Source organism: Condylura cristata, unplaced genomic scaffold (genome assembly GCF_000260355.1).
Source record: "Condylura cristata isolate star-nosed mole 26May11 unplaced genomic scaffold, ConCri1.0 scaffold00031, whole genome shotgun sequence".
Classification (NCBI taxonomy): Eukaryota; Metazoa; Chordata; class Mammalia; order Eulipotyphla; family Talpidae; genus Condylura; species Condylura cristata.
Genome location: NW_004567132.1, coordinates 1488739 through 1502512, shown reverse-complemented (window position 1 = coordinate 1502512; position 13774 = coordinate 1488739). Strand labels below are relative to the sequence as shown.

The following is a 13774-nucleotide window of genomic DNA, read 5'->3' as shown; positions in this document are numbered from 1 at the left end:
CCAACACTATTCTTATTGTCCAATTAAACAATAAAATCAATTTATAAGCTGCATGAATGGTGTTTATAGTCTTACAACTTACATAGAATTGACTTTCTCTTCAGGACCTTGGACTTGGCCTGTCACAGTGCCTTTGCTGGTGTTCATCACCCAGCCAACCACGCCTATCTTCTTCGCCTCACCTTCTGTGTACTGGTTTCAAAGAAAACAAGAGGCCAAGTCCAGCATCAAAGTCTGAATTCATAATTGACTCTAACATTCAAAATATGCTACAATAATAACTGTATTTACAAGAAATTTCACATAAATGATGTTATTTGTTAAGTTCTACTTTTAGTAAAGATAAGAAATAAACTGAGAAAATAAACTGTGAATAGTAACTACTTCAAAAAATAGTTTTCATGTGTTTTTCATGAGCCCCATAAAATTCAGTTACACAGCTCGCATGCCTGCTAACATTAAACTACATTGTTAATTTGGGTTTCAACTGAGGGTCACAGCAAGATACTCAATATTGAAGAAAAACATCCAGTTTTGATCAACATAAAATATTCTATTAAAAGATTTAGATATTTTTTCTGTTGATTCTGGAATTGCCACACATATGCTATACTTGTTTATTGGTGATTTATTTATATTACTATTAAGAGAATTTTAAGTATTTCTTTTCCTGATTCCAAATTCAGTTTTACTGCTGGCAAATTAAAAATTAGTAACATTTTTTAAAAAAGATTCATTTATGGCCCTCCCTGGTGGCACAGCGGGTTAAAGCACCACACTGAGAATCTAAAAGCCACTTCCTCATGAGTTCGATTCCCGCCTGCCCCGGAGGTGACCACATGGCGTGGCAGACCTCTCCTGACCCGTCCGCTGCTCCCCTCAGCAGTGTACTTCGTCGATCTGCCTGTTGTGCTCCCCACTCTGTCTCTGGTGAATCCTCTCACCCTCCACATCTCTGGCCTGTACCCCAGTTCTATATGAATAAATAAATGAAATCTTTAAAAAAATTGAAAAACAAATATTTATTTATTTATATTTACAGAACTGGGGTACAGGCCAGAGGTGTGGTGGGTGAGAGGATTCACCAGAGACAGAGTGGGGAACAGAACAGGCAGATCTACTGAACTACACTACTGAAGGGAGCAGCAGGCAGGTCAGAAGAGGTTTGCTATGCCATGTGGGTCAGCTCCCTGGCAGGGATCGAACTGGTGCTGTAGTGGCTTTTGAGAGCTTCATAAGGTGGTGCTTTAATCCTTTGCGCCACCAGGGAGAACCACACATTTTTTTTATTCTGAATTATTTTAACTATATCCTTTAAAATTCTAAATGGGTTCAGTGTACTAGAACTTTTTAAAAGTTCTTCTGTCTGAGGCCAGAGTGTTCAAGATATTCACAATCCATGTCCCCAACTAGATAAAACAGTACAAACCAAGACAGTTACAGGCAGGACTGAGGTAAGAACTGATTCTGCAAAGTCAAGTTCTCACAGATAATAAAGAAAAAGGACACAATCTGTAGGGGGTAAGACTATTTCATAATGCAGAAACTAAACTAGTGACTGCCAATTAAGCTGAAGGTGAAATACATGCTTTTCCTTAGGAAAGGAATATATTTTGAAATGAAAATATAAAAGACAACAAGGAATTTCAGCTTCTAAAACACCAGGAACCAATTCCATATACAATATGAGCATTTTTCACCTTGCATTTGATATATATTCCATTGTCTACAGGATTTCCTCCATCCAGAAACAAGTAAAAGATTTCAGTAGCATTCCTGGTATGTACCTATTATGTTTAATTGGATCATCAAAAAGAGACACTTTTAAAATTCATTTATAGAAAACATTAAAAACTAGGAAGGCTGCAATGCTTGTCAAATTTTGTCAAAACAGTTAATAAAAGAGTCAGAGATTTGGAAGAAATACAAATATTTCTCCATTTGCTTGTCAGTTGCATGTAGGTGAGCCTGATTAAGAGAATACAGAATTGACTTTTATGTAGTTTTCTAAGTGGATTTATAGTAATAAAGAATATCACTTATTTCCTGGTGATAATATATTGTGCTAACTGAATCTGAAAAAAAAAAAAAAAGAGCCAAAAAGCAGTAGATGAACACTATGTAAAAAAATCTGCTGTGTATGTGATCAGAAATAACAGTGAGAAAAAACTGGCAAAAGTAATCAACAGATTGTATTGACTTACCATTCTGAAGCAAACACCTGTATAAAAAGAAAAACAAGGAGAAATGTCAGCTTTTCTACCTTTATATATACACACACACACATTTCCTGGCTTAACTTTCATCTAACTAGAGTAAGTGAAATGAACAAAAGTTTTAAACATCTGAATGCTATAACTAGAAGCCATTTTTAACAATTATTTTCTTTTAAAATAACAAGAGAAAGGAAGAATTTGGTGAAATAAGTAATCCTCTGAAACCGGAGTATAAATGCCACACACACATTCTTCCCACTTTAAAATGCTAAATAAAGCATTTCTTACAGGGCAGTTGAATATACTTGGAACAAAATTTACCTAGTATCATTTTTGAGAATTTCTTAAGTACAAGGACTAAATTCAATTTAAATACAATAAAACATTCCTATTTAAATTTTAATTACACATTCTGGAAAAAGTAAAATTACAGGAACAGGAAACTAATCAGCAGTTATCAAGAGCTGAGAATGGGGAGAGAAGAGCAGAGCAAAGGAGCATTTTTGGGTTGATGGCACTGTTCTGGAATATAGTGGTGGTTACATGACAGAATGAATTGTTAAAGTCATCACACTATATACTGAAAGGGGAATATTCTCAGTGTAAATTACCTCGAGTAAAAAAATTGAAAAAAATATGTTGGGAAATCATGGTGGATAAAGCAAACCAATCTCCAGAGAGGTCAAAAGATAATTACTTGTACATACTGCAGTTGAGCCTGATTAAGAGGATATAGAAGTGACTTTTATGTAGTTTTGTAAGTGGATTTACAGTAATAAAGGGAACCATTTGTTCCCTGATGGTAGTGTATTGTGGTACCAACTGAATCTGAAGAAAAAGAGCATCAAAGCAATAAAGACAGGATATGATCACAAGTGGAATTTTTATAGGGTATAGAGTATTTTAAGAGATACATATAAAATGGGGAAGAATGATGAGTGGGAGTTTTGTCCAAAGGGAATCACAAAGACAATCAGTTACACAGCAAGTATTTAGTCATTTTATGTTAGTCATTTAATGTTGGAAGACCCAGAAGATGCTGACCAAATAGTGTTAAATATTGTAGTAAAGGTGTATTGTGCATATTCCCCTGTCTGATATCAGCATTTTTTAAAAGAAAGCACATGAACCTGAAGTAAACAAATTGGAAACATGATTCAATTCTTTCCTATTCAAAGAGTAGTTCATGAAGCACCGACCAGCAGCACCTCAAGGATTTTTTAAAAGTTTAATTCTCAGACCCTCCCCAGATCTACAGAAACAGAAATTGCAGGTAGGATCCAGAAATCTGCTTTTAACATGCACCCCAGGTGATTCTTATGTCTACTGAAATGTAGAACCAATGGTTGGCTCTACTGTAGAGAAAGATTATATGGTAGTTTTGAAAACAATTTATATTTCAGATCACGAATTACTTTACAATGGGAAAACACAAATCTTGTAGAGTATTGCAAAGCTGAGGCATGGATGTAAGTAATAAATTACATACCTGAATATCAAGGCTGCCTTACTCATTTAACCAGTCAATGATACTACATGAAAGAAACTATGTACAATGAAAAGGCTAAAACTCTCTCTCCTGTTCTCTAATGGGAATTGGTGATGGAGCAGCCCAGCAGCCTATTACTTAGCACCCTTGAAAAAAAATGCAGTGCAAATTCAAGAATCTTGAATATTGCAACCAGAACTAAATTGTTCCTTCCATATTTTATAACATTTCTTTTTATATATGTAAAGATTTATTGTTATTTATTTATGCATACAAGAACTGAGGTGTAGGCCAGAGATATAGGGGGTAAGAGGATTCACCAGCGACAGAGTGGGGAGCAGGTGAATCTACTGAAATTCACTGCTGAGGGGAGCAGTGGGCAAGAGAGGAGAGGTCTGCTGCACCATGTGGGTGAGTTCCCTGGCCAGGGTATCTAACTCATGCCACCTTGGCTGGCCATAGCTTGACAGCACAGATACTTAACCCCTGCACCACCAGGGAGTCTCTTTATAACATTTCTTAATCACAAGCTTCTTCACCATCATCATATTATGGCTGTTCCTTCCACAAAGTGGAATACACATTAATGTGATACTCCTGGCTACTCTACCTTTTCGCTAAGTCCTCAGGGACATGCAGTGACTTATCTAACATGTAGGCTTGGGAGGAGAAACATAGCCCAATTATTTCCTATTCCTTTTTTTCTGGAAGCAAGTAACCCACAGGCATCATCATACCTTCTGCTGGGCCCATGTGGGGTTGCCCTGCAGGGGTTGAGGTGAGTGTGTTTAATTCTGCACAAAAGGTTATTATAAAGTCCACTTACCTGAAGATTTATACTAATCCCCCAAACTCTGTTTTATGCTTTTTGTCTTATTGGTTCATAACTCACACAATGAAAGAAAGTGTTATTTACTGTGCTCCTCAGTCACAAGCTTAATTTTAAAACCTTAGCAGAGACATACATAAAGGGATGTCAGGATCTCCAGTCCCTTTACTTTGTTAAATAGTAAACTATACAGTAATTAACTATTCAAAGCCTCATAACACATTTGCAATTTTCTCAGAATCTTTCTGAGTGCCAATCTCTAGTGAGAAACACTGTGCAAATAGGTAGGTACATATAGAAAGAAAAAGTAAATTTGGGGGCAGATCTGCAATATGTCAGCACAGGCCAGAACAGAACATTCATGGGATTGAAAGTATGTTGGAAAACAAGCTTCTGTGGACATTCATGAACTGCTTCCACCTTGCTCACTAAAGAAAAGGGAGCTGATAAGACACATGCAGGCTTTTTAAAGAACTGTGGCAGATATGTGTCCCTTCAGTTATAAAAGACACAAGTACAATATGCCACTCAGTCAAGACTCAATCAGCTGCGACTATACCTCATTTTGTAAAAAGATGTGTCAGTGCAAACTTGAAGGTGAATATTTGCAAGGCAAATCATAGTTTAAATCTACACAGAAATGGTGGTATTTTAAAAAGACATATGATGAATTTTAAATATCAGCATCCTAGTGTAAAATCAGATTTTCATATCGTAATGTACCTTCTTCCTGGGATCTAATGCCACACATCAATTTTGAATGCAGGAAATCACCTGCCACCCCCTTGCAAAACAGACTTTAACGATTTTTAAAAGATCTTAAATAGTTAGAAAGAACTTCCTTATATGGAAAAAATCAGCCTCACTTTAACATTTCACCATCTGCCCAGGGCCTGTCCCCTGGAAGCACACACCATGGCATCTTTCAAATCACTGAAACAGCCATCATATTACAGTTTCTTCTCCAAGACAACTGTTGCCAAACACTTCACCTTAATTCAAGGCACTTCTGAAGTCTCTGTGACAGGTAACAAAACTAGCCACCAGTCTGACCTTCAAAACACTATCTTGATTGTGAAAGACACAAATGTGTGTACTAACAACTGTAGTTGAAAATAGAATGGGCCAAAGAGACGTAAACACATTAAGTAGAACAGAACTATAATGAAATGCTATAGGAGCAAAGATGAGAAAGGGAAGCCACCAAGTTGTTTAATAATTATCCCAATTTTCAGTTTAAGTAATCTTAAAGAAAAGGAGTAGCTCAGTAAGCTACTCCTATTCTAAAACTGAGTTAATATTGTTAAAAATAAACTCAATTTTCTGAAGCAACAGATTTTCAGAATCCATTTCTATGGCTGTGGTTATATTCATCTGAGAGCTGGTAATGCATCAAAGCATCTATACACAGTGTAATGGCCTCTCCTTTCAAAATTTCAGTTTATACTATTCTAGATATAATTGTAATAATTCATGCCATAGTTGCACACACTCAGAATATACAGGTCAGTCCTCTACTCCCCATCTCCCATTCCAATAATCCCAAGGCAATAAATTAATGCTAAAAAACATAGAACGTTTTTAGAATGTAGAAGATTGAAAAGACAGGGAGAGAAAGGGAAATGGGGGGGTGGGGGGAAGTAAACTAACACTGGAGAAGCCTGACAAATACTGTCTCAGTCAGTAGTTCTAGGTTAATACAACAGTGATAAGCCATGTCCCCATGTCCACAGTGTGTGATGAGGGTTATTTGCCTCTGTGACTCTCCTCACAGTAACACAGGATCCTAATCATATCATGACAAAAACATCAGATAAATCCCAACTGGGGAGCATACTACAAAGCACCTAACCTCAAAGTATTTTTTCAGTACTTCAAGATCACAGAAAACAAGCAAAGTCTAACACAGTCTGACACAGACTAAAAAAATCTAAGGAACTGATACAATTAAATATGATGGGCTACTGTAGGTGGAGCATGGGACAGAACTTATTCTTTACAACAGGTAAAAACTAGGAAATTTGAATAAACTATAAACTTTACTTAAAAATAATGTATCAGGGCTCCCCCTGGTGGCGCAAAGGGTTAAAGCACCGCGTTATGAAGCTCTCAGAAGCCATTGCAGTAGAGTGCGACTCCCCACCAGGGAGCTGACCCACGTGGCATGGCAGACCTCTCCTGATCCGCCTGCTGCTCCCTCAGTATGTTTTAGTAGATCTGCCTGTTCTGCTCCCCACTCTGTCTCTGGTGAATCCTGTCATCCACTACACCTCTAAGTCTGTACCCCAGTCATGTTAAGCATAAATAAATCTTTAAAAATAAATAAAGAAAAATAATGTAACAATCAATGTTCACCATCAATCGGGACAAATGTGCCAAATTAAGTAAGATGTTAACAACAGGAGAAACTGAGTGTGGGGTAAATAGGAACTATCATATCTAAAACAAAAATTATGTATTTTTAAGAAGTAGAGGAGTAAAGAAGTAGTAGAAAACAGCAAAAGACTATAGAGATACGGGTATAAATGGACATGAGGCATGAAACCACTCTTTGCACTTATCTCCATAAATACATTTCCCTGAATTTCAACAACCAATTTATAAATTATTGGGTTGCTAGAAAAATCAAGATAAGTTATCTTTCCAAAGACAATTTGTTTTTTAAAAAACAAAGATCAATCAATGACATAGTATGCATTTTACACAATAACCTTTTTCCATCTTTCAGTATGCTTCATTTGTCCTTTATAGAAAGGCCTGGCTTTATTGGTGAAAAGCTAAACAAGGTGCTTATATACATACTCAAATGAATTGAACATTATACCACACAAGGAGTTTTGAAGAGAGCGTAGAAAAGTAGAAGTAAAAGATAGAAAGCTAGGTGAGTATGGTGGATATGGCAACACAACCCATCCAAGCTCCAATAGTTTTTGGCAGTTGAGCAAACTTGTGTGTTGTCTCGTGTTGTCATGAGGGAACACAACTCCTATACAATTAACGATCTCTGGATGTTTCTGGATGATGGCTTCATTCAAACTGACCAGTTGTCAACAGAACAGATTCAAAATGATTGTTTGGTTCCTTGGTTGGAGCTCAAAAATCATGACACCTTTAAAATCCCACCACACTGGGCACTCCCTGGTGGTGCAGCGGGTTTTAAAGCACAGCATTAAGAAGCTAAAGCCACTTCAGCATGAGTTCGATCCCCACTTGCCCTGGAGGTGACCACATAGTGTGGCAAACCTCTCCTGACCCGCCCGCTGCTCCCCTCAGCAGTGTACTTTATCGGTCAGCCTGTTCTGCTCCCCACTCTGTCTCTGGTGAGTCCTCTCACTGCACCTGAGCCTCTGGCCTGTACCCCAGTTCTGTACGCATAAGTAAATAAATCTTAAAAAAAAAAATCCCACCACACTGAGAGCATAACCTTCCTCTGATGAATGTCTGCTTTCAATGTGGTTTGAAGTGAATCATCATGTCAGGACCAAGACAGTTTGTTCATCACACTGTTGTAAAACTGTCCCCCTCTCGTCACTAGTATCAATCACTTCAAAAAAGCTTCATTTTACTCACATGAGGAACCCAAATACAGAGGTGGTCATGAGGGCTTGCATGATGTATGTTCAATGTTTCTGCAATCTCTCATGTTTTGTAACATGGGTTTGACGCAGTCAATGCCTTTATACTGTCATCATCAACCTCAGTGGGCCTCACTGACCAAGGAACATTGCTGAGATCAAAATCACTGGCATGAAATTTCATGAACATTGTTGACACTGATGCTCTTGTAGAGTACTGTAACAGTAAATTTTATGCAACATTTCAGAAGCTTGACACACATTTTTCCCTTTACAGAAGTAAAACACTAAAATATGGCCAAAATGCAGAGTTTGGTTTTCATTGTTTAACTTGAAAAAAAATTTCCAAAACTCAACTAAATACCTCAACTTTTTTAGAATGAAGCTTTAACTGTCAATGGTCAAATGACTAGCAATAACATAGGTGTGAGTGACTTTGACACTTCCCAAAATGAACTAGTGCCATCTTTTGCAAAAATGTGTCATGACTTTTCCAACAACCCTATATTTTATTTTCATAAATAATTTTTTAAAGATTTATTTTATTTATGTATGCAAACAAGAGCTAGGATATAAGCCAGAGGTTGGGGGTGAGGGGGGGAGGATGAGAGGATTCATCACAGACAGAGTGGGGAACAGAACAGGCAGATCTACTGAAATACACTGCTAAGGGGAGCAGCCTGCAAGACAGGAGAGGTCTTATGTGCCATGTGAGTCATCTCCCTGGCTGGGGATGGAACTTGTGCTGCAGACTGCTTCATAATGCTGAGACTTTGCCCCTTGAGCCACCAGGAGGACCGTTAATAAATAAATAAAAAATTTTCTTTTTTGATTGTCATTTTTTCCTAGATAATCATTATGCCAGACAAAAAGCAAGTGACAACAATTTCTTAGGTAATCCACAAGAAAACTATGAGCAGTTTTGTAAGGCACAGATTTGATACAGACAAATTGTGGGAGAAATAGACAGCAAAGGACAAAAAGGCTATAGTCACTGAATGCGTGAACTGCTTCCTAACCTTTGGCATCAAAAGGACCAAAAAATGCACTCAGAGTCATTTAAAACAGTCAGATAACCAAGTTTACATGTCTTACAATCGTGTATACATTTGTCTTCAGTAAGGAGCAAGGCAAAATAACATTGGAAAGGGAACTGACAGGAGAATTGCTAGTATATAATAATTAAGAGAATGGACTCTGGTATCAGTATGTAGGGGTTCAAACCCCAGCCCTTTTAATTCACTGTGTAACTTAAAGTTATTTCTCTATCATTCAATTTATCACTCTTTTAAAAAAGAGAAATAGTTGGAATCACAGTGTTAAGAATTAAATAAGACAACTCATTAAAAAAAATAACTGAATACAAAGCTAAGTTCTCAGCAAAAGATCACTTATGCATGCAAAAATGGAAATGATTTTTGTCCTTGCTTAAATCAGTATTATGTGTGTACGCCCTTTCATTTAACATGCTGCAAACTACAGGATTTATTGTTGATTTACAGGATTTAAAGTTGATTTTTAAACCCCACTATTTATATTTCTCTTTCCTATATGCGCACTGGTGCCCAAAACTGGTCTTAATATACCATGTGCACAAAAGTGCAATTATATTGTTAAAATCAATAGAAATATGCTGTGCATTAACAAAAAATGCATAATTGAAAAGTTCAAGTTTTAGAGTCAGAGAGATGCCCTATCAAATCCCACTTGTGTTGTCCAGTTACAGACCCTCATTATAATTGTTTTCTCTTTATTCAAATAGGAATGAGATGTAAATCTCACAAAATTGTGATGAGGATTACTAATTATAAAATACTCAGCACATGAAATATTCCACATACACATCACAGGTGTACACTCCCCCTCCACCCCACCCCCACACACTAATATTGTCACCTCTGTCCAACAGACCAGATATTTTGTCAGGTGACCTAGACTTTAATTAATGTTTCATTGATTTACTATGGCAATTCAACCCAAGGTACCATATCCTTGGTGTTCCTAGATTTTTTAAGGGTTAAGTCATGGGTTATTTTAAGGGAATTGAACTTCCATACATATTCTTTCTTTAAAACAATCTAAAAATGGCACCTCAGTCTGTTGAGGTTCTCCCTATGCGCTGGATAAACTTCAAAGAGTAATTCCACATTTTAACTTAGAAACACTAATTTTTACAATACAATTATATTCATTGTAATTATTTAAACTTACGAAGAAACAAAAATTAGATAACAGTAATTCTGTTAGGAGAGAGCATTATCTAGCAATCAAGAACCCTAAAATAACCCCGTTTAAGTCAACTCAAGTTCAGTAGTTTCAGACGTTAACACCATTCATTCAGGACTTTCTCTTTCTTTTCTCACGCTAGTTCACTGCTCCCCTGAGGTCCAGAAATGCCACCCCCGGGCAAGGCGCGCACCCGCTCCCTCCCGCCGCGGCCCCGCCCCCACCCTGCTCGCAATCTTGGCCTCCCGGTCCACTCCAGCGCATGCGCACCTCCCGCCTTTCCGCTGTGCTGCTGTGTCATGGCCGAGCGGAAGTCACGATCTCGCGGAGAGGCAGGGGGGAGGTTCTTAGGTGAGGGGCGCTTCTTCTAGGCCTCGCCCCCCTCCCCCAACACTACTGTCTCTCCCGCCTTTGGGGGGTCGTACCCTGCACTCTGCCGAACACCTCGTAGTCGACGGACTTGAGGGGCCCGGCGGTAGACATGGCGGCGGCGAGCCCTCTGCCGAGGAGCCGGAGCGGGGATCGGGGTGCGGCGGCCGCGAGCGGGAAGGGGTACATGGGGCCGCTGGGCGCACCCCGCGCTTGACAGCGGCCTGGGACGCGAGCGCGCAGGGGTCACGCGTCGGAACTGGCAAATGAGGCGGCGGGCAGCCACGACACCCGGAACGAGGCCGCGGGCCATGCTGACGCCGCCGTCCCTGCCCCTCTCCCGCGCGGAACCTGCGGCTGCTCGGGGAGCTCGCGCCCTCGGCGCTCCTTTCTCAACGTCGGGAATAAGTAAGCCCGTGCTGGGCCCACAGGGCACTGGTGTGGCACCCAAAGCGTTGCTACACAAATGAAAAGTTTGGGGTATTTGATCAGTCCGTTAATTCTTCTAACTTCTACTGTTATTTTTAAATTATTTTCATTAATTGGTTAGGCAATTGACAAGTCTATCTGGCAACTTTTTACCCCAGCTAATAACATGGTGTCTGCGTTGTCTTCATTGCTTTTATTGTGTCAGAAACGCTTTGGGACTACATATACTCTGAGTGGGCTGTGACATCTTCTGGGGCGAAAACCTATAAAAATCTAAATTTTTAGGCCAGTGGAACCAGGGGAAGAAGGCCCCTGGTTTTGGGGTTTCGTTTGTTTTTATAATCTTGTTCAACATCCCAGTTGCCCATGAGGTTGGATAATTTACAAAGAAAACATTTCTCTCCGTGATGAGCTATAAAGAAGTCTGATTATAAATCAATCGACCACCATTCCACAGAATCTGGATACAGCTGTTGAATTCCAAAGTGCTTTATGCTAAGTGAAATAAGACAAAAAGATTGATTTTACTGCTACTTGTCCCGCAGAAAACCTAAGAAAGGAATAGACAAAACTAAATCAAAACAAAATCTACAAGTCTCCCTGTAGAATTGTTACCAGAAAGGGGCAGTGGTGAGGAGGAAAAGGGAGGAGGCACAATGTCTATGGTCAGGAATTATGGGTGTCTAACTGGTGGACATAATGTGGTAACATCATCTTTAAGAGGTGTGAACATATTAGCACCAAATAATACAGTGGGAAACAATGGTACCTCAATAAAATGCATTTAAAAATAGAATTCCAAGTTCTTTCACTTCGCAACATATCTTGGGTTCAGTTCTTTACATACTTCCTTGCATCTGCTCATTGAGTTAAAAATAATTCTCTGCAGTGTGACTCAATATTATGTATCAATTCTATTAGAGGAAAATTAATCTATTAGGGGAAAACCGTCATCTAACCACATTAAACCTTGTAAGAATATAGTTAAATCATTTTAAAATATATTATGGAAGTGCTAATTCAGATAATTTTATGCAGTGAGGATCCTATTTTATTGCAGAAACCTCATAATTTATGCTTTCCTCTCTTCTGGTTCATTCCATACAGTGTCTAGAATCAGCTTTGAAGTTTTAAATTTCTAAAAGCATTCCAAATAAAACCAAAGGTCTTCAGTCACCTCTAACTTCTTTATGCCTGCTAATCCCCATCCTATAAATTGTAAATTACCTATAATGAAGACATTTTGTATTATTCTGCTCTCTAAACACACCCTGACTTCTTTTTTATTATTTAATTTGTTCTTGGAATCTATTTGGTCTGGAATACCTCCTTCTCCTAAATCTTCCCCTACAGTGTTGAGTGAACACATTTCATTCTAATTGGTTAGTGTCTCCTCTCAAGTAAGATCTCAAACTGGGTTGAGGGCCTGTCACTGACTATTATTGAACCTGTCAATGACTGTAAGGGTTGACATTTTCCTTTATCTTTGAGTTTTCTCCACATTTACCCTAGAGGACCTCTGCCAATTTTTATGTAACTTTATTGCAAAAGTGCTACAGCAGCAATTGACATTTGCTTAGCTAAAAAATTTACTGTATTCAAACAATATTAGTAAACAAATTTTTATGTATCATTCTAGCATGCATTGCCAGTAATATATGACTCTGAAACTGGAAATTTTAAGCACATGTTAGTAATCTTTAAGCTAACTTTAAGTGATGGAAATATATGTGCATAATAAGAAAAATGTTTGAAAAGGGAAAAAATATCCCAAATATAACAGCTTACTATTTTTGTATATTCTCATATATACGTTTTAAGTAATTAAACTCATAACATTATTTCAACTTTTTCCCATTTTATAGTCTTCCTAAAGAATATTTTAGAAATTCCATGATATTCTCTTAAGTAAATCTAACTATAAATTTACTAGCCAGTTTCCTATTGTCCCACACTAAGGTTACTTCTAATGTTTCACTACCAAAAATATTAGGAAGGGAATATTCATGCAAGAAAGTTCATTCACATATTTTCTAATTATTTAGAAGTTAGAATACCACATCAAAGAGTATAAGGGTGTATTGTTCTTGATACATAATGCCAAATTATTTTTCAAAGTGCTGGACCAATTAAATGTACCATTAGCAACACTGTATGAATATATATTTACTTGGCTTCTGATTCAAACAAGTATAAGCAGGTCATTCACATACTATACATGATAAAATAGATGAAATTTCTTTCTTCAGTTATAACCCAAGCAACAGCTTTAGAATAATTAAGTTTTGTGTTGCTGGTAGAATATAAAACCTAATCAAATCTTCCTCTTGAGCCTTTTTAAACAATGTGTTATGTATAAACATGTAAATTAATACAAAGAACAGGAAAACCCCGACTTTATAATATGGGTGTAAAAGTCACCAGACTCCAAAATCTGTGAAGTAGGAATAAATAACCAGTCTGTGTTCAAATGACATTGAACTGAGATGATGCCTACAAATCTTTTCATAACATAAAAGAACAGTTGAGAGCTATTCTGGACTGATTTCTTAGAAATCGGCTATTTAGGCATGTTTCAGGGAGAACTAAATTTCTTTATCTCTCAACATATTTATAATACTGAATTTTTTTTCGAGATAAC

General features: G+C 37.8%; 1 protein-coding gene across 1 annotated transcript in view; it reads right to left on the bottom strand.

Moving 5' to 3' along the window:
- The window catches only part of ACYP2 (acylphosphatase 2, muscle type), a 121067-nt gene extending 110092 nt beyond the window's left edge, over positions 1 to 10975 (bottom strand). The window contains exons 1-3 of the mRNA XM_004691397.2: positions 10761 to 10975; positions 2205 to 2221; positions 83 to 192 (exon numbers count right to left, since the gene is read on the bottom strand). Of these exons, the coding sequence (XP_004691454.2) occupies positions 83 to 192; positions 2205 to 2221; positions 10761 to 10893 (260 nt within the window). The 5' untranslated portion in view covers positions 10894 to 10975. The remainder of the gene's footprint in view (positions 1 to 82; positions 193 to 2204; positions 2222 to 10760) is intronic.
- Positions 10976 to 13774: the final 2799 nt, after the last annotated feature.